Source organism: Aspergillus tanneri (assembly GCF_003426965.1).
Source record: "Aspergillus tanneri strain NIH1004 chromosome Unknown AapTan_13_pilon_pilon_pilon, whole genome shotgun sequence".
Classification (NCBI taxonomy): domain Eukaryota; kingdom Fungi; phylum Ascomycota; class Eurotiomycetes; order Eurotiales; family Aspergillaceae; genus Aspergillus; species Aspergillus tanneri.
In genome coordinates this window covers 25,108-45,174 of record NW_022984640.1, presented here as the reverse complement: position 1 = coordinate 45,174, position 20,067 = coordinate 25,108, and the positions used below count along the sequence as shown (strand labels likewise).

Sequence of the window (20,067 nt, the reverse complement as noted above, 5' to 3'; positions counted from 1 at the left end):
AACACCGTGGCAATCTTGGGTGGCTGCCTTCAGCCTGTAGCGTCCGTAGCAACGGATGCGGTGACCATCTAGGCCACTATCCTCCGCGGGCCTATATTGCAGGCTCGAGGTGCGCATCTGTGAACCTTCGGTTGATAAAGAAAGGGCTTCTGACACCCCCTGAGTCGATTAACGCCGCTGTAGGAAGTGCGCCTGCGCCAGCAGCTCAACCATAGTCCTCATAATGGCAATATCTTTGGATTTTCTTCCCTCTGTGCCCGGAGCTGCAGCGCTCGCATCACTGGCCACCTAGTTTTGCTCTGGTTGTCGTCCTTCGCACGTTTGGGACATTGGAGGTGCACATGTCCTTTCTCCCAGACATAGTATCTCCATGACACAAGTTAAGTGACTGCTGTCGCTTTATGACCTTGGGAATTCTGCCAGAGTTTAAAGGCGCGATTGTTGCCTCCTCCATGCTTGTTCCAGCCCTGCTGGACTGGAAGGTTGCTAAGTCTTTCCAGTGTTGCCTGGGGTCGTCGTCCTGCGCCTGCACAGCTTGCTGTGTTGGCTTCTCCTGGCCTTTCTCGCTTGCGATATTTCCTTTGCGTGTCGACCTGGTATGGAATCTCTAATTGTTTTGAGGTGGGCGATATAGGCCTCTCATATGTTCTTCTTCGTCTGCTGGGTATTTAAGCGCTTCATGTCGGCGGTCTCTGGTTTGACTCCTTGTCCGGAGGTGATCCTTTCTCGTTGATTTCTCGTGCGCGCTCGGTTTTCGAACTTCCCAATAATGGGCGTTTTAACCCCCGCATCGCCTTGTGATCCGTTGGTTCATGCCTACGGCAGCGTTGGTCGCATCTCTTTCAGCGGTGCTTAACAGTGTCGCTTCGAATTTTGGCGCAGTGCAGAAATTTTATGAAAGTCTCCGCAGGTTTATCGGCGACTCCTCCTCGTGCTTGCCTCCATAGGCGGATAGATGTGCTGTACCTTCCACCAATTTCGTCGTATCATTATTAGTAGTAGTAGCGATTTCGTTCGCTGAAATGGGTTTCCATGCGCGATAAATGTCTGATGGTTCCCGCACGTTCTTTCCCATGTATTCCGAGACATGTGCTGGGGTGCTGGCGGTTTCCAATGCGCGTGGGCCTGGCATAGGCCGGAAGGCATGGTTTCTTGTGGTATTCCATGGTCGGGTAAGCGATATTGATTCTGAGCCGCGAAATTGTTGCACTCTGGTTTCTACGCGTTTCATAATCGATAAGCTCTGCAATGCCCTCCCCTTTTATTTCCGCAACTCTTTGAGTTCCCGCGCTGGCGTATCTGGTCCTGAGTTCGGCAACGTATTATCCGATGAAGAACGTTTGTTGTTGCTGGGACCCAGTAGCTCCCTTTCGAGGGCTATCGTCTTTGTAACAGCTGTTTCCTTTAACTGTTTCCAGCTGGGCCCGGATTCATCGAAGCATCAGGTTGTTTGGATAGATGCGCATTCTCTGAGACGGGGCTGACAGAATTCCGGTGCTCTCGCGACTTGGGAGCCAGCACGCTGCACGCGTCGAGGTGCGCGCCCTTTCAGCGGCTACTGCTGGGGTGAGCTGATTAGAACCGTTATGCGTGGGGGTCGGTAACGGTTGAATGGGGCGCCATGGTGCGAAAAGGAGTTCGGCAGAGAAGATAGAGCCACGTATATTGTGCAGAATCCAATCGCTGGCCTTCAAGAGTTCGAAATCCGGCGGGTGCGAATATAAACACTTCGCACCCGACTAAGCATCTTAGGCTAAGGATCTAGCTATCGCCTGAGCGCCCTACAGAGGATCACGTAGCATTACTCCACGGCTATCTGCAACTTATCATCCTAGTTTCGAGTATGATGCGATTGGATGGATCGAACAAGCACCGTATGTGCGGCAGGTGTCTGAAGAAATACAGCGATTATTGGATAGGAAGGAGGTAACCAATAGTAAGATAATAGAGCCTACCAGCCAGCATGCCGAATTTGTACAGAGTATAATTGAGCCACCATGGCATAGAGAAATATTATATCCAAACTAGACTGTTTTAGGGTAACTTGAATAAATGCGCCAGTTCGTCGCGGTTAACTATCGTTAGAGGCTGCCAAATCTTAAAATGAAACGCAGTCCCATGAATTGCCTCCCCACCCCGCCCCGGCTCTGCTGGCGCCATCACCCTAATTCCACCCGGACGGCGGTTTCATTCCTTCCCGGCCGTCAACCCGTTCACGGCATGTATATGAGCTATTTCTGTATTGATTTATTTTATCCGATTCTGCTGCCTGTAGGCCATCCCATGGATCTCTCCTGCTCTCAACATTTCTTCAGCTGTTGATGTGTGTGACACACTTTTCGAGCCGGCTAAATTTCAGAAGTGGTATACCCTGCACCCCGAAGGGATTTTGATTTCATTTTCTAGGTTGTCAATATTTTGCCAGTGCCTGTTAGTTTAGTAAGCTTCCCACCAAATGCGGCCAGTCTTGGTCGATACAGAGTGTATAATGATAGCAAAACTACGGGCGTTCTGGTTGCGGTGGCGCATTTTTGATATCAGTACTGCATTCGGCCAAGGACTGCCTGCTAGATTCACCCTCATTTTATCATATAACACCCTCAAAATGTAAATAGAGAATGGAGACCTATCATTGGGGACTGGGAGACCTCCACCTGCTTCCAGGCGCCCGGACACCGCCGCAGTTCCAACGCCGGGCTAAGAACAGATAATATCTGGCATTACACTCCCACTCACCTTCTCACGCATTCAAGTAGTTTTGGAAAGATCGGATCCGGTTTGATGGATCGCCTGATTTCAACCCAGACTTCATAGTCACTGGTGCATCTCGAACCTTATTAATATCGTTTCCATGGTCTCCAGCCCATGTATATGATATTCCCAAGCACTGCCGGGATCATACCATGAGATGCCTCCTGAGGACTCTCTGCCACGATTTGATGCAGAGGGTGTGCTCGCAACGGATGCGGCCCAAGGTTGGCGACTCCGATCGCTTGCCCTCCCGCTGGAATTTGCATGAAATGGAACCGGACTGCTGAATGGTCTTTGTCTTCCCTTGAAATTCGATAATTTTACTTTGTATGGGATAATTTGTTCCGTCTTCTGGACCACTTTGATCCGCTTTCAGCGTCCTTTAGAGTTTCTGGATCCCCTTGCTCACTGGGGAGCAGAAGACCGCGGCAGAGAACTCTTTTTGCCTCAGGTGGCAGGATTGCAATTTCTGGCAGCTGCAATTGAGCCGTTGGTTGCTCGAAAATCGGGTCGCATGGCGAATATATCGAGTCGCCGCGAGCAAGCGGTATGAAGAGCTGCTGAAGGCCGATCCCGCGGGACTGGTACTGGGGTGGGCACTGCATGCAGAGAGGTAGCTGTCAGGGCTACGGCCTATACGAATCCCTCATCTCCCACGGATCCGGCCTGGATAATGTGAGCATTGGAAGTCAGCCCGTTATCAGCATGCATAAGTCGTTGCTGGCAGATATGCGGAGGCGTTGGTGAAATGGCTGCGCGGACGAAGAGAGGTGCAGCGGCGCTACCTGACGAACCAGCGCAACGACTGACTAGGACCAAAACCCGTACGCCGATCGCCTGAATACTTGAAACGGTAATCATGGAGCGTAAAATGACTGAGTACCGGAGATTGTGGGCGACCCAGAACCCGGAGTCAGCGGCCCGGTCGAGAACCGTAGTATGCTATGGCACACCGCCTGTCGCTCACACCTACGACCACAGGGCACCGTGTCTCTTGTACCAACCATGCGACTTCGAACGGCGCTTCCGCGCACGCGGTGACGTGCGCTGCCCGTTGGTTGGGACCTTTGAGAAACTCAAGAAACTGGTGAGAGCTACTCACCCCGCGAGCCACTGGGTAAAACCGCTGCCAACGCGCGAATATTTCTGGAACGGGGATGGCGGAAGGGAACGATGATGACGCTTTACATATGATACCAATAACACAAATGGATTAATACGTGGATACAGTCGTAAGCCAAACTGAGCAAACCGCAAGTTGGGGAAAGCTCATTATGATTTTGGCAATTGTATTTTATGGGAATTCCTGTCGCCTTTCATTCGCCCAGCGAAACCACAGATTCCGACGCCGAATCCCTCGGTAAAGGACTTCCTAATTCGGCAAATACGCCCCCTGGATATGCTATGGGCGTAAGTAGAGGATGTCTCGATCTGCCAGAATAGCTCTGCACCATAAACATACCTCATCGGTGATAATGGGGCCTCATCCACGCTTCTGTAATCCTTCACGAGGAGGAGACCACACATCGCCCAAGGGATGCCGCGCCCCATGTCATCCTAACACCATTATCTCCTCACGAGATCTACTTGTTGGAACTCCCTGGGTCCAACTGAGTACTTCGCGCTGAGCACAAAATGTTCAAGTCGACTAACTCCTCGTCCTGCGCGCGTACATGGCCCTGTAGGCCAGCCTCAAATATTGGGTCCATGCTGATCCCATCATACGAAAGAGGCCGTAATTGACGTAAAAGGGAAACCCAGAAAATGTACGCCACAAAGGTTTGTGGCGAAACCCCAACCTACGCAGCCCTCACACTTCTGCATGTCTGAGTCAACGTCAGCGAAATACCCCTGAGAAAGACTAACTAACATGTCATAGAGCAACTTGACATCCCGTGGAGCTGATGCTTTGGTTTCCCTCTGTTCAAATGTAAGCTCTAGCGGAGTTCGACCTTCCTGAAGGCTTCGCGTCATCGAGCCTTGGCCATACGGCATTTGGAATTACCTGTGATGAGAACCGATGATACTTCCAGGGAGCCAGGTTTTGCTCGAGACGCGGGCAAGAAGAATGTGACGATGCTAATTTCTACTCCTACCCTCTTGCCTGTTATCCCTAATGGGATGCGCACACCTAGAAAATCATCCGCTGATCGTCCTGCCATGTAGGTGCAGGCAAGGGAGGAAGCAAGGTCTATACGTGACTCAGACATTCACAGGATATTATCGTGGACACGCAAGCATCTGATTATGTACCGGAACTGCTGCCCCGGCGTTACCGGAAGGATCTGAAGCCGCTGAACGGTAACCTGAAGGGCCGCCACATTCCGGGTTACGAATCGCTGGTCGAGTGGCAGAAGCGCGGAGATTCCGCGTTGGCTTCAATCCCCTCGCATGGTTTTCACTCATTCATGATGTTTGGTGCCGTGATGGGACGCAGTGCCTATACCGCCTGGCTATCAGTGTGATGGTGCTGAAACGCCTTCTTATCAGTATTGATGAATCCATGCTAACCATGCAGACTGTGCCATAAGTATGCCGACTCCCGCCCTTCCATTCCACGCGTAAGCAGGCCTTTGATCCCCAGACGCAAGTGGTGGAAACACGCCAGAATAATCTGTCTAATGGGTGCGCGACGGGTGTCATCAAGTAATTTCGACGCCTTCGTGACTAAAGCTGCCGATGGCACGGCAAAGAAGCTACCGAATGCCATCTGCTTGCACGAGGAGGACAACGGGAACCGGCCGGAAACACTCCACTGGCGCACCGGTCGCGCTGCAGACCCGCAACCGGAACTAATCGTGCAATTTTATCACCGCTGGCCAACTACGAGTGCCGCCGTGTTTGCCTACAAAGCCCGACCTTGCAGGTGGCATCACCGTGGAGTCGCGCGCAACTGGCATCCTGAACGCGTCAACATCATACGGAATACGGCAACGTGGCCGCGGAGGTAAGCTGCCCAGAATCATCAACACATCTTCGTCGCGTACCGCGACCGCCGTTGATGGTAGCGATACCCCTGTCGTCGAGGAATCGCACCTCAGCTCTAAGTGAACGAAGTCACCAATCCTTAACGGCAACTTCACAGGTGACAACGGCCACCATTATCTTAGCGTGCAGGACGCGCTAGGATGCCGCCTGGATGGAATAGGATAATCAAAATGGTCAACTCCGCATCGCATCAATCCTGATTTGAAGGGCGCTCGCAGCCCACAAACTATCCTCTTAGCAACGCAGCTATCAAGCAGCAGACCCCAACTCGATCCAGCCAAGCGCGCCCAGTTCGCAGCACCATGTTCCGCGGACCAAGTACCGCGACTGGGAGCTGTACGGAGGACGGGTACACACTCGCAAAAGTCAGCAGAGGATTGGCGTGAGCATCGACGCGGTTCACGCGGAGATTCAGTGGACGACAATGGACGTGGTGGCGGAAGCCGCTCGAACGCCAACCTGCGCGTGGAAGATTGGCTCCAGATGTAAGTTCTCCATACATGCATGAATCTACTATGATTGTAACATTAGATTAGCCTGTTGAGATCTTCCAGCTCATGATCCGACCTTCGGATTTCACGGTGAACCCAGCGCTGGATGTGCCGTTTGACAAGAACGCCGCATCCAAGGTGGTTGGCGGGGAATGCTGTCGCAATGCACATATGTAGAGGACTACCTTGGCGATTTTGTAATCTCTATAATTTGCGATTTTACGACTGTACATTGAGATTTGCAAGCGATATTGTATATATCGAGAATGATAGATATCTATCACCGAACAGCCCAGCCACGCATAACGATAGTGACCACGATAAGATACCGTACAAGAAAGTGTTGGGCGTTTCCCCAAACATCCGACCTCGACTTCGGAACCGGAAACCCTCCGCCACGCTGCATTCAACCTGCACTGATTAGACCCCGGAAATTGCCATCCGCGGAGCTTGCCTCGCATTGGCGGAGCAAATATAATCCATTTTGTATGGCCCCAGTCAGACCTTACCATGGACATTAATATCGGCACGCCAAAAACGAGGTGGACACGCGTCGGAACTGGCTTCGGAGCAAAAAACGAGCTAAATACACCTTAGGTTGCACGCCTTCCAGGTAGCTGTAGCCTGATCCTGCATATCCATGGCTCGCAACTGTGCAAACTAATGAAATTTTTAGTAACGAGTGCAAGCGAAGGAAACTGGTGTCGCAGCGAGATCCAATCTGGTGCACGATGCGCGACGATATAGAATGTGCGTACACGCCGAATGCGCATGCGACGAGAGTAACGCTGTGAATCTGTAGGAGGTGAGTCCAGCGCGGATGATGGGTATTTAAATAATCCCGGCAAGCAGAATTTCATGTTTCATCATCATTGACGTCACGATAGATTCCTCGACCTCGACCTTCCGAACAGTCGACTACCAGATTGAAAACGCTCGGGTATGATGCGCGTGATGGCCGCCGTATACGCCGGTTGAATCCTCATCTAGTGGAAGCGTTGCGAACAGCGTTACCCCACCTCCGACTCAACAAACTATATCTCCGCCGCCGAATAACGCTGGTCTACAGCGATTACAGGAACTGGCCTCAGTCGCTGTCGTTAATATCTCACGAGCGCAGAGTTCGGTCCTGCCAATGTCAAAGTCTGTGTCGACGATAGCGATGGGATTAATTTCGCGTCCACTGCAGCGGCTAGTCCGCCGCGCAGTCGGATACAGAGGCGACATGCCCATTAATCCGCCGGGATGGCTGACTGGGACGGAGGCAAGCCGCGACCGGTGACGGCGCATGAGAATAGCGTTGGCTGATGCACCCGTGCGCTGATCCTACAGTGCACGCGCAGAAGGCTTTTGGCAACACTAACGGGATGGTCGGCCGGGACCTGCGTCCCCGTTGCCGTGGAACAGGACTGGTTCTTTCGGTATGAGATGTCAGCGGCCAGACACATCCGGCTACGGCGTTGTTAGTGGAATCGTAGTAATGGACGCAGCGGTGAACGCGCGTTTTAGCTGATAGGTGCCGAGGATCGGTTTGCGGGGCGGCTGAAGATCGCGGAGGTTGATATGAAGGAACTACCTATTTTAACTTCATTGGTCTGTTAGTCGGGTGGTCTGTGATGGAATGCCCGCTAATGAGTAGCCGATATTCCACTCGTACCTCGCGTGATGACGGTGGTTATCTCCGCGTCTCTATCGGAAGGCTGTCCGTGATCCGCCATGCAGCTCGGTCTACATTGTCAAGAGATACATGGCTGAGCAGGAACAGGAGGAGTGTTCCCGAGAACTGGAGATGGGCCAGCCGGCTATTCCGGTGCATTTACGTACTGGGACAGAAAAATGGTCATCAGAAAATGTTGCCCGCCATCCAGGACTCAGACACATGACACCAATCTTCCTGAGCCAAGGCGATTCCATCACGCCGTACCAGGACCCGCCGATTAAGCATATTCATGATTGAGCACGAAGATTCCTGTACTCCGTGAGTGATGGCGTAGTCGCCTCGGGTTCCGCCACTTCGGATTATTGTTTCCTATCTCACTCTAAGTTCAGCAATGGATTCAGTCGGATTCCTTGCGGAAAGCATACTTCGATCCATCGGAGCGTGGATTTTGCCCTCAAACAGATAACGTGGAGATGTTATGGTTCTGTTGTCTCTCCAGGCAAATCAACTTCGTATCCCTTTCGTGTACCGACAGAACTTGCTATCTGAGAGAGCATCGAGACTAATGTCTGGCTTTTGGTTAAGCGTCGAAACGGCTAAGAGCACCGCTGGATTACTTCTCACGGAGCCTCGGAGATCTATTTCCGCCAGTCCAGGCTTCGTTCATCATTTCCTTTATTTCCGGCCCCGGCGGCACTATTCCTAGCTGTGCTACATACCTTCATACCTAGTCAGGCGTGTCGTCCGAATTCTACGCGGCGTTCTAACATGGTTCGGGAACCGTCGACCAGGCTCCGGACTTAGATTTGGTTACAGAAGATTATCCGGGAGCTTGAAGTTGATCAGGCTGAATCTGCCACCGGACGCGACGTACCGCCATCAACGAGAACGAAAACACTCTCAACAGAAAGTACCTGAATTGCCTATAGTCAGCTTCATTACCAACGGCCCCTGGCCAACCCCGTCTCGACACAACCGACCAGCAGCAGCAGAATCCCGCATTCCGCACACCCACCCGCAGGCAGCGGCATCTCGGTCCTTTTCCCCGCACCTACGATGACCGCAGACGATCATGCTCGGGAGTCGACATTAGCGAGGACTCCTTTACCAGTTTCTTTGAATCCAGCGGGGTGGTTTATACTTTGATCCCTCGAACGGGACCGAAATGACGGGCTGGCTAATGGAGACAGAACCGAGGGGATTGCATTCCAGGCGGAGGAAGAAGCATTGACGGAAGTCATGGCTGGTTTACTCTAGCGCTAAATACTGCCTCTGCATTGAAGCCAAATGTTCATAGTGTAACTGAATATATATAACTTAAAATTTTGTATTCATACTGAGCTAAACAACAGGCCAAATGCCGAGGAAATGATAGTGTTCATCTAAGGAATTCTGGACTACATTCCATAGCCAATTTTCGTATCGACCTAGTGATAAGCAGGACAGGACCTTTTTCAAATAGTGAACACGCCCCTGGGCTAGTTAGCTCTATTCGCTACTGGTACTTCAAGTATGCAATTGATACTTGTTCTCCAGGTCCATGGCAAATATTCTCCTGACTTTCCAGTACAATCGTTCCCCTCCAGCCTGTGCACGCGGATATCATTGTGGGGACTCCACCTACCCATAAGCTGATTCTCTCACCTCAACTCCAAGCACAGCAAGGAAGAAAAGCAAAAAGGGAAACTCACAACCCTACCTGTCGGACTACTCTCGATCGACACACTCCCAATCTTATACTCCTCTCCCTGCGCCCAACGACCTCCCGATCATATCCAGAAGCAACTCTCCTGAGAAGAACAAAATAGTAATACCCTCCCTATTTATATGAAATCCCACCTCAATTCAGTGCACACTTCCATTAGGATCGCTACGATATTGTCAGAGACGACATTCTCTATAGCGGTGGAGTCCACCCCACCTGTATGCCGGGGTCCAGAAGGAGCTGTGGCAAAGGCTCTATCGTTGAAGATTTGCACAATGGTATTATAGGATCGTAGTATTTGTCAGATCAGAATACTCGTAAGCTATGTCATTCCATGCCCATCCATAGTATCAGGATGGCAGAGGCCGATGGCCGAGTTCCTGGGATCCGGAAGACCGAGACAGAGTAGTAGACGCGGTAGGATCATCACTGATGAGCCGGACGTCCTGGGGCCTGGATTGATTAGAGGTTTGTATGCGGAGTATTTATCTGGAAGGGAAGGTAGAGGGTACCCAGAGAGGTCGTCACGACCACTATCAATCGATGGAACCATTCGGGAGCATGGGCCCTATACCCTGGCATGGTCCTTCGGATATGGATGAGGTGAAGATGTATATGAGATATTGTTGCTCTGTTGAGAAAGTTTTGTAGCAGACACCGTCGGACTCTCGCCGGGATCAGACCTGGATCGTGGACGCTGCATGCCTGGCATGCCTGATTTACAGCTGGACTAGAGCTACATAGAGAAATGGATATTAGGGATAAAAATATGCATGATGAAATGTGGCGCGAGTTGGTTTGCGGACCAGCATCCTGGCTGCCTTTATATGCTGATCCTTGGAAAGAGGGCTGGATTCCACCAGAATCCCATTTGTGGGAATTAACCATCCCGCGGAGGCCCAGATTATAAAGCCGTGGTTCGGCAACCGTGAGAGCCATGGTTACGCCTACAAACGGCAAGGCCCCGTGAATGGCTACTTACGTACCGGGTAGTACATGTTCTCTCGGCTACTAATTTTACTCGGATCCTTTCTCCAAATAAGAAGATTTAAGGCCGCCCAAACACCACGCACACCATACGGTGCCGACGGAGCATAATCCGATTCAGTGGATGTTCTGTTGAATCCTTCTCTCCCTTCTTTATCAATTAATTCAAGTGAGAACTCTACATGAGCCAATACTCATTTAATAGTGCTATAACACTTTCCATTCACATCTAACTAGGTACATATAAAAATAGCATGGCACAAGATCCGAAAATATCTATCTAGCTGTAGAACTACTGAACCCGCCACCGTCGTCGAACGGGAGGTATTTCTCGCAGCCTCATGACGTTGAAAATCAAACCGATCCGACAATACGTCACATCCGCTAAACACGTCAGATGCAATTAATCCTAATTTACGATATTTTACTTCTCGGCATTCAAAATCTCCAACAAGGACAAAGCATTTGGCTGTTTTCTGCAAGAGACTTTCCAACGTAATTGTATCTCAAAAATTTGACGTCATGTTTATATTGGGATCATGTATATCATGGATTAGACTTCTATTGCTGTGGAAGCATGCATAATCGAACAATTGTTAAGATGGTTCCAATTACATTCCACAGTCTTCTTCAGCTTCTCCCCATTCTACCTTTTGTTACATACGGGTACCTTCACCAATCCATTGAAAGACCCCAATGGAAGGGATCCGCTCTGGCTGCTCCATGCAGAAGGGCACTACTTCACCGATTAATTACCGCTTGGCGCAACCACTTCGGGCTACCTACATTAGCGAGGTTTAAGACCGGTATTCGTAAGCCGTTCGGGCGATGATATCTCTGATGCTGCAGTGCCTGGGCACCTTGAGATCCACATGAGATAGATGTGGTCGTTAGTACTACTAATCTGGATAATAAGGTATTATCTTAACATATAGATGATACTCCGTACTACTACACCGCCGGAAGCAGCGAGACACTCTCGACAACCAGCTGTTCCAACGTCCTGCAGCCCCCATCCATCCAGTACAGCAGCAATCCAAATGGCGACAAGACGGTTCTAACCCCACATACGAATATCCCAACGAACCCCGCATCCCAGGAATGGGCAGCGACCATCCCGCTGACTCAACCCTGAGGATCCACGTGTCGCATGGTAGACGGGATCTTTAATCGCTCTACATCGCTGCACTCAAATCCCCTGACGAGAACATATCCCCGCAGCCGCCGAAATGGGAAAGCAGCCGACGCTCCCAGTCAATTAGTGGCCCAGCCGTTTCTACCACGATGTCGACGGCCCCTTTGTTCATATCTGCGAATGCCGGGACCCAGCTTACCGCATGTCCCTTTTAATATGGAACTCTGTAAATTGCGCTATGAAGGCATTGTTTAATTTCCGCGTCCCGATGGCTCTCAAACCTGTAGGAACGTCTTTCATAACTCTAGGTCCCAACAGCGCGATGGGAATTGGCATACGATGAAGCCCCTTTGAAGGCACGCGGAAAAAGCAGAAACGGAAACGCGGAGCCTATTGAGGTGATGAACCCTCCTACAACTCAATAACGCGAACAAACAGGCAAACGTCGCAAACCGTACCAGGCTAAGTGTATTGCTAATTGCAACGTGGTATTGGAGTGGGTATACAGATAGAAGCCTATCCACGAGAGCGCCAACAGCACAGGCTGAAATGACAAAACCCACTTAATATAGCGAAAAGCACATGAAATCAAAAATAATGGCCTGCCTGGAGAATGTAAATCTGTGCCAACGAGCCCGATATCTGCATTACTGCACCCCAACAGGCCACTTCTAATTAGGGGCAATTAGATAAAACATCGCTCGATAAGATGCCAATCCGGGCCAGGGGATGAAACTTAATTACCAGGAAAGGATGGTGAGCATATGAAGCTCAGAGCGGATGGATGATGGTTCTGGTCAGCCCTCACGGTTACACGTGACCCCGACGGTCATACTTAACGTCCAACCGAGATGCCACCCAAATATGGACATTAAAGACCCATCAGCTTCACTTAATTACCGCGTCTTAACACACGAGCGACATGTATCTCTCACAAAACAACAGAAACCAATGAAATGACCCGTGCGCGAGAAACAAACGCCTGCATGTCGCAAACGCATCGACATCATATTAAGAGCAGAATCCTGAGTCAGGATTCTCAAGATCAGGTGCAAAAGTGGTGGGTCCCAAGTAATGGACTGCCGGAAGGACGGGCGTGCATCCCTAATGGAATCTCTGGAAATATTGTTAATCCTGTTCGTAGGAAGTCCTCGACCTGAGACTCACGAGTAAATATAGCGCCTGCTTGCAAAGTTGTTCGCTGAAATTCGCACCGGACGCGTTATGGCTGAAAACACGAAGCGAGGCCCAGGAACTGTAGCTCAACATCCGATTTATTCCGAAACGTGTTGATGTGATGATCTTCGAACGAGAAGATTCTGACAAATACGGCTCAGCCACGTACAGCGAAGCTGCGGTCCGGGAGGCTTGAAGATGCAAACGGCAAGAGGCGGAGGCCTACCTGTGACCGATCCATGTAGCTCCACTCACGGAATGATGGAGGCGCATGCTTCTGATCTTGTTTTTCTTTTTGCATGCGGCGCTTCCAGCGTGATATCTACTCTGGTACAATTTCAGAATATTTTGTATGTTTGATTTTCCTAACGGCAATGGCCCATGTGCATTGCATGACTATTATATCCCAAAATAATATACCGAACCGCCCCATTTACTACTGACACTCTGTTCATACTGCAGCAACCTAGATTCTCCTTTCTATATTGTGACTAGTCACAGCGGCTGAATTCGAGGTAGAAATTATAAGCAAAATGTCAATACAACTTCATACCTCTGAAGTCTTTTACTGTCCTGGAGCTAGAGTTACGTAAACTGAGCCACATCGTCCTTGGATCTTTTAGGGAAACGCCATTCCGCAGCAGCACCCCGGGGCCACCAAATTCTGGGAATGGCATGCTTTATAAGCCAGAAGAGGCGGTTTCATCGGAACTGGCCGACCTGACGGTAATCAATCTATCAATACGGCACTACCAAACCGTATTATGCAGCACGTACCCATGATTCCGTGGCATTACATGCATGACACCTTTCCCAGCTACCGGGCAACCTGCTTCATCCCGCCAGCGCACGCCTCCATGTCTCATACACGCCTGCCAACTCACAGAAACCCCGCACCACCGCAACCCCATCAGTTGGTGTTTCTACGTGAAACTGGCGAGACATTCACCTGCGTGATCATTTCAATTGGCTTCCCAATGCACTCCACGTCTTCCATGCAAAACCCAGCAAGGAGCGCCACCTCCTGGTCTGGGCGTCGCACCCGAGGACTCATGGGTCTCCCAGCCTCGCTGGACAAATGGCCCGGGTTCCCACCTCAAGCAACATATCCCAACAACCTCAAGCACGGTGAGATCCGACGCCTCGACTGAAGCAGGAAGCGTTTCTGCAAACCGGACTATCCCGTGGAAGTGGCTGGTAGAACTGATCTTAACCCTGGATTGCTTTTTCCTAAAAATTCCTTTGAGGCTCTCGGCGCGTTTGCAGGGAATGCATCCAACCGAAGAAATGTCCCCGACACGCCCTCAACCGTATCCCCGGTTTTCCGAAAACCGAAAACGCCCCCGCCATGCTCACGCACCCACCGTCGCCTTTGGTACACGGGCCGCCGAAGGAGGGATCCCACGCAACTTCAGTATGTTGGTCTCCGCGGGCCAAAGCCTGGGAAGATTTTCGGGCCTCTGCTGGGGAATGGTATCTTCAGCGACGATATAGTGGCGAGTAGGTTGTGTGATGGTAGTGGATATTTTGATGATCAGCGTTCAGGTGGAGTGTTAGACGTAGGTGGGCTGAGGATGGTAGACGCCATTTTATCGCAACAGTATACCGTGCGGGGGCATGTCGACAGAGAGGGCGCAGATAGTATACAGATAGAATACACCAGCGATATTATGGGATAGGATTCAAGATTGTGATGTTATCAGATATCTCTAGTTTCTAATCCATGAATCTTATCGTCAAGGATATATCCTTTTAACAAAACAAAACTGGCATTTATGTTCGCCATTTACGGTAATACATTCTACCATATATACTTAATTTAATTTTGGCCCAGTAGAAATCTACGAATTCTTAATGTAGTGTTTTATCGACACTTAAACTTCCTCCATCTTTACGTGTACCAAAGTGTTTGTGATGTCTTTTCTTGGCTAATATTATTCTCTGTCTGACGCCGATAATTTTCGTTCTAATACTAGAACTTCTGTTGGAGCTTTTCTTTAACTATTGCTTTGTTCTAGCCGATTTATTAGATAGATCTATTTTTAGACATTTACCGCTGGGTAGGAATAAAGCCCACGCTCAGCTTTCGAGAGAAGTATAGGCAGACGGGGACGAGCATGGTAGGCTGCTTTATATTTGCTTGTTTGTATAATTGAGCTTCATTGGAATCATCATAATCTCTGTGGGTCCTGCTGGCTGATCCCATCGGAACTCCCTGCAAATAGACGTTGTTTGATATTTATTTCAACCAACAGTTAACCAATCCATCCCCAATAATGCCAGAGCACCACCCTGGGGAATTCATCGACTCCCCATGCTTTTATTAAACATCCGGATCCCGCAAAACCCGGGCTATTCTAGATCGTTTCAAATTCTTATTCTATCTCAGCTCCAATCAGCATCTTAAGCATAATCTCTATCCTTTGATCCCAAATCATACATCCGTGTCTTTAATCTGCATCTCGGCTTTTCCCCCAGCTATCCCCAGATTACTAAACTGCACTTTTTCTATGCCCTTTCATTTATATTTCCTGACTCCAGCATTAAGGAAGAATGGATGGGCACAGGCATCGAGGATGGGAGAAGCAAAGATGGGTCAGAGTAGGGAGACCTCAGCACGCAACGTTCAATCCTCCTGGTGCTGTGGGTAGTCTCTTCTCATGTGAGATAAATGTCTGCACCAGGTTCTCGTCCCTTGACATACCTCCACAGTTTCATATTCTCTCCTGTGTCAAGCACTAACCGATACAACTGGCACGCCCCAGCCCCTTCACATACTGCCCGTCTTCACCTCCACATCTATCATGAGTGCGGGTCCTCCAACACAAGGTTCTATTACTTATGAAATGCCCCTTAATGGGAGAGTATAGGTGACATTAACGGATCACTTCAGCAATGTCACAGTGGCAGATAGCTTCCTGTGTATTGCTTGATTCCTCGTTCCAAATGTATTCATCCTTGCTTGAAATAACTCTTTTTTTTCTAATAAATCGTTACTATATTTCTTTTGATTCTCCCATTTCCACTGTCTTTGCTGGCTATATTGTATACATATAAAGGCACTGAAACGAAAGCATCGCCTGGATAAATGAACTAGTAACTAGAGAAGATCCGGCCGAATGGGTGGTAAAACAATGTACGGTGATCTACCAACCGGTAACGCCATAAATTGTTTTTGCGCATGAACTGCTGGCCAGCGCTTTATTGTTCTGCAATATACGTCTGGCCTTCCTCTCCCAGATAGATACCCCCATTCAAACATTGCGCTGAATTCATTATTGAAGCTCTTGTTACTGAATTCCACGCATGAATATCACCTTCTTATTCCTAACACAAGATCAATCTGATATAAATCCACACTTAAATAATAATCTATAGCAAGGACGGGTCTAAATTACAAACACAATTAAACTTGGCTTCTATATCCCATGGAAGGCCATAAATGTAACGGTATTGAGCAGTACTCCACTTCCATCTCACCACCCTGAACCTGTTAGGGTTTTGAAGCCAGCATATATGTAGGGATATGCCGAAATTCCCACGGCATCGCCCGCTCAAATGGAACTGATAATTCCAGCCTCTGTAATGCCTTATCATCTGCATACGGCAAACTGGTATATAGTAGCAGTACGAAATGCAAAATGGTGGGGATTTAAACGCCATCATCACGCATGATGTACCGGAGAAGCTTTAAAATTCGGAACGAAAGCTGTTCCTTCCTCCAATCTGCAGCGAATGATGTGGGTAATGACGTCTGAGATAGTCCCACGCATAATCCATGACATACATGATAGTTCCCATGGTGAAATTTGTCGGTTTGGGCCGGTTATGAGTTTAATGACCCTCATGGCATCGACGTCAAAGCCAGCATTATTTTAAATGCGTCCAGCAAAAATGCCCGAGTCACCCAGGCAGGGTATAATAAATCAACGGGGTTGAAAGAGCTTGTTTTCCTATCTTTGGTGGTGCTAAAGTCACGTCCTCGTGATTATACTCTTCCTCTGGCAAGCGAAAGGTCTAGTTGAAACGAGGAGGTGTTGCACTCCTTTGGGTGTAGGGTCCAAATGGGGAAAGAATCCCAATGCGGGTGAGCGAAAGTGCGTTGATGTTGCAGGGTCGCGTCCTCGGCCAATAGACACAGATGCCTCGAACCACCCCGGGTGGAAGGCACAAAGCCGGATCAACCAGCTGGAAAGTGTGGATAGCGCCTGAGTAGATATTACTGCATCCCGGCAGCGACGCACGTACGGCGTCGCGATACTCGGTAAAACCCCAGAGCGATACGTGACCCTGGAGACAGCACAGATGCCGTGTGGCCACCCCGTGGGTGCGTCAATAAACCGCAGCCCGAAGGTCGCCGTGCCGACAAGAGTATAGCCGCCGCGACGAGCCGGGCGTTTAATAGTATAGCGAACTGTTTCCATCCTTAATTCTCGCAGCCCAATCACACCGACAGACGCGCTACCACCTTTAACCAGCCTCAAATCGACGCAAAATAACAAATACTCGCTCGATTTAGAAGAAGTATCGACGCCCCAAAGAGCTAACAAGAAAGGATAGGTATCCAAACTTTTCACAACAAAGCCCTCTTTTTCATCTGGGGAATGATATATTTAACAGAGATGGAGAATTGAAAACATGGTAGAGGGAGATGGAAATAAAACTCCAGCATAAAGATGAAATGATAAGTTGAGAGGGAAAGAGGCATCAACGCACCGGTGAGAATCGCAAATAATGGCCTAACATTATCACGCGACCGTAACCAAATCCAGTGTAAATAAATCATTGACACCATACAACTGCGTTTCGATGCGCTGAGAAAGCATCATTCCGCTTGCTGGTGTTCTGCTGAGAATATTACTGCCAACGCTACAGCCCAGTGTGCCGTAAGCGATAACCGTGCGGCAGATACGCCCATCATAGCCTCTGATTCACGATGTCGCGCCGGATAGCGTTGGCAGCATAACCTGTGCGAGTACTTTTAGATAAGGGATTAAGGCATGGCTCTCAGCTACCATAAGAAGCACTCGATGAATTAATCGTGGTAATGACTGCGCAAGCATAGCTAAGGTGCCGATTTGCAGCTGGAGGGTGCTGTCGCCGGTATCAGCGATTTTTCTGCTGGATTCTTTCCAGCTTGTGAAGAAACGTGCCACTTTATTCGGCCTGACCTTAAGCTAATTCAACACTAACACCTGGCATTGTGTCAAGGGTGGATCCCGCCTTCCAAACCCGCCTAAGTTAACCTTGCAATACCAATGGTTCAAAATTTTGCCGCACTACCTGGTAGCCACGAACTATGTAGCTTCCAGTGGAGAAAAATCAAGGCAGCTGGCAATTTCGCCCATATTCTAGAACGCCTGTTCCAGAACGTAGGTACACTCCAAGGACACCTCTGCCCTTCAGACTTTGTAGATGTTTTATATGCCCGCCAGCTTCCATAGTTACCTCAACGCCTGTTTCTGAACGGAATTGATTTCTAAAATTTTTGCGGTGGATTATTGAGAGAAGTTCAGCGGAATGCCGTTTCCCTGCAGAAACATGCTAAAGCCCAGTACATACATCAAATTAGGTGAAGTTAGCTATCCAAACCGTTCGCGTGGAAGACGGCGCGCCGGTTATGGTATATATACTGCGATTGACATTGTTTAGTTGAAATATATACCGGTTTAGGAACACCTACGACCGAAGCTGCTGCGGTAAATCAAAGCCGTGCGGGTACGCAGCTGCGACAACGCCATTCCTCACCCCGTCCAAGGTAAATAGAAACCACATTTCATTCCCGGTGATTCATCTGGCAACATGAGCCTGCAACGCCACGCTCCTCTCAACGTCCGTACGGTGACTTTGGCCTCTCGAATCCTTGGCCATGCATGCTAACACATTGCCCGGCCAGACTGATCCCATGGTCCCAGTAGGGCACCGCCTGGCCACCAAGAATGCAGCCAGAATCCCATCTCAGGACTTGACACTTGAAATAACTTCATTGTCTTAGCCATGAGATTGGGCCAGGCTCTTAGCTTCTAGTGTCATTGCTCTGCCCGCCTTTGGCAAGACATTAATATGTTTACAGCCTGACCAAACTGGGATTCAGCAACACATCATCAGACATGCATGCAGTCTCCATTGAACTTAGAGCCAGGCAGACTTGGGGTGGCTGTGGTGTGGAAATTACTGATTATAAGATATTTGGCCATAGAGAGAGAGAGTAATAGCATTCTGCAGATCCCGCGCACAATCAATCTTACCAGAGAAAGCTAATTTGAAGAAATTCAGCTCAAAAATCGTGTGATTATAGGATGTACCTCGCCCGAATTTCTATCGAGCTTCCCGGAGGCGGGTACATTTCCCATTAGCCTCGCTGTGGGTTAGATGTGAACGCAAGAGATGAAACCGTAGGCATACCTTTTACTCCATATCAATTCAAAAGATGGATCCATGATGAGTGGACCTTCCTCCATGAAGTAGCCAGAGTAAATGCTACTCAACTACCGGGGTGACACCTTATCGTCTTATTCTGGTATCTAATAGTCATTCGTTCCTGCCTGTACCGCTTCCCTTCCTTGATGCTGTGATATATATTGACGGGATGTGGGCAAATCTCGGAAGGCTGCAAACCCAGCTTTGTTTCGCGGTAAGAGTGGTAGGAATCCAGCCGGGCATGGCTTACCACTACTGGCTCCAGGGTAAACCCTACCAAAGTTCAAAGGCGTATATGATTACTTCTTTAACAATTGGGTCCATAAGGGGACTCTGTGGCAATGTTGAGTTTTTGTGCGGGATGAGCACGTAGAATTCAACAATAGCCGAAAGGAAGATTGTGTGGCCCTCTTCTCATCCGTTTTGCTAAGCGAGAGAATGACCACTGTGCCCTCTTCTGGCTGCTGCGTGAGTGCCCAAGATTGACGTTAACTACCATTGAGCCCTTGGCTGTCCAACACCAGCGCACTGCCCCAGGAACTACAGGAGATGGCGGTGCGTACCTTTTGTAACTGAAGTGCTGGGCTGATATTTTAATCACTAAGATGGAAGTTGGTAGAACCCCTTGATGTTAGCTGCAAAACGAAAACGTCGAAGCAATAAGCACCTTTGCCGGACAAGGAAGGAGCTGCCGCTTCACCTTGAGGCTGCCGACCGGGGCGGAGGAAGACAACAACCGGCGGCTGTTAGCACG

At 49.5% G+C, this 20,067-nt stretch overlaps 4 protein-coding genes across 4 annotated transcripts; 2 read left to right on the top strand and 2 right to left on the bottom strand.

Moving 5' to 3' along the window:
* Positions 1-892: 892 nt before the first annotated feature.
* ATNIH1004_001971 (uncharacterized protein) lies at positions 893-1,231 on the bottom strand (the record flags this gene model as incomplete). The annotated part of the gene is made up of 1 exon (XM_033566666.1): positions 893-1,231. The coding sequence occupies one exon, from the start codon at positions 1,229-1,231 to the stop codon at positions 893-895; it is 339 nt and encodes a 112-aa protein (XP_033420731.1).
* A 2,379-nt stretch (positions 1,232-3,610) lies between these two features.
* Positions 3,611-8,187, top strand: ATNIH1004_001970 (uncharacterized protein; the record flags this gene model as incomplete). Its single annotated transcript, XM_033566665.1, has 9 exons — positions 3,611-3,838; positions 4,693-4,913; positions 4,958-5,212; positions 5,270-5,698; positions 5,958-6,224; positions 6,907-6,980; positions 7,118-7,170; positions 7,563-7,651; positions 7,953-8,187. The coding sequence occupies 9 exons, from the start codon at positions 3,611-3,613 to the stop codon at positions 8,185-8,187; spliced, it is 1,851 nt and encodes a 616-aa protein (XP_033420730.1).
* Positions 8,188-13,750: 5,563 nt separating this feature from the next.
* ATNIH1004_001969 (uncharacterized protein) lies at positions 13,751-14,572 on the top strand (the record flags this gene model as incomplete). Its single annotated transcript, XM_033566664.1, has 2 exons — positions 13,751-14,021; positions 14,085-14,572. The coding sequence occupies 2 exons, from the start codon at positions 13,751-13,753 to the stop codon at positions 14,570-14,572; spliced, it is 759 nt and encodes a 252-aa protein (XP_033420729.1).
* Positions 14,573-16,867: 2,295 nt separating this feature from the next.
* ATNIH1004_001968 (uncharacterized protein) lies at positions 16,868-17,317 on the bottom strand (the record flags this gene model as incomplete). The annotated part of the gene is made up of 1 exon (XM_033566663.1): positions 16,868-17,317. The coding sequence occupies one exon, from the start codon at positions 17,315-17,317 to the stop codon at positions 16,868-16,870; it is 450 nt and encodes a 149-aa protein (XP_033420728.1).
* Between the last annotated feature and the right edge of the window lie 2,750 nt (positions 17,318-20,067).